The sequence below is a fragment of the Calidris pugnax genome, unplaced genomic scaffold (assembly GCF_001431845.1).
Source record: "Calidris pugnax isolate Ruff unplaced genomic scaffold, ASM143184v1 scaffold809, whole genome shotgun sequence".
Lineage (NCBI taxonomy): Eukaryota > Metazoa > Chordata > Aves > Charadriiformes > Scolopacidae > Calidris > Calidris pugnax.
The window spans coordinates 25,610-26,065 of NW_015091507.1; the positions used below are offsets into that span (position 1 = coordinate 25,610).

The 456-nt window shown below is 63.8% G+C and overlaps 1 protein-coding gene across 1 annotated transcript in view; it reads left to right on the forward strand.

The window, feature by feature from the left end:
• Positions 1–456, forward strand: part of RPS18 (ribosomal protein S18) — a gene marked incomplete at its 3' end in the record, with an annotated part of 4,170 nt that overhangs the window by 1,742 nt on the left and 1,972 nt on the right. Inside the window, exon 2 of the mRNA XM_014961724.1 lies at positions 6–119. Within this exon, the coding sequence (XP_014817210.1) occupies positions 6–119 (114 nt within the window). The remainder of the gene's footprint in view (positions 1–5; positions 120–456) is intronic.

The following is a 456-nucleotide window of genomic DNA, read 5'->3' on the forward strand; positions in this document are numbered from 1 at the left end:
CCCCCCCCTTCCTTTTTGTCCCCCCCCCTCAGGGCGTGGGGCGGCGCTATGCCCACGTGGTGCTACGCAAGGCCGACATCGACCTCACCAAGCGGGCGGGCGAGCTGACCGAGGATGAGGTGAGGGACACCCCAAGGGTGTTGGGGACATCTTGGGAGCAGTTGGGGACATCTCTGTGGGCATTGGGGACATCTCTGTGGGCATTGGGGACACCTCTGGGGGAGTGGGGACATTGGTTGGGGAAGTTGAGGAGGTCTCCCCTCCCCCAGTGACCATGTCACAACCCCACCAGTGACAGTGTCCCCCCCAGTGACCGTGTGTCCCCCCCCCTGCAGTCTCTGGTCATCCCTGAGAAGTTCCAGCACATCCTGCGTGTCCTCAACACCAACATCGACGGGCGCCGCAAAATCGCCTTCGCCATCACCGCCATCAAGGTGAGGGGACACCGGGGGACAC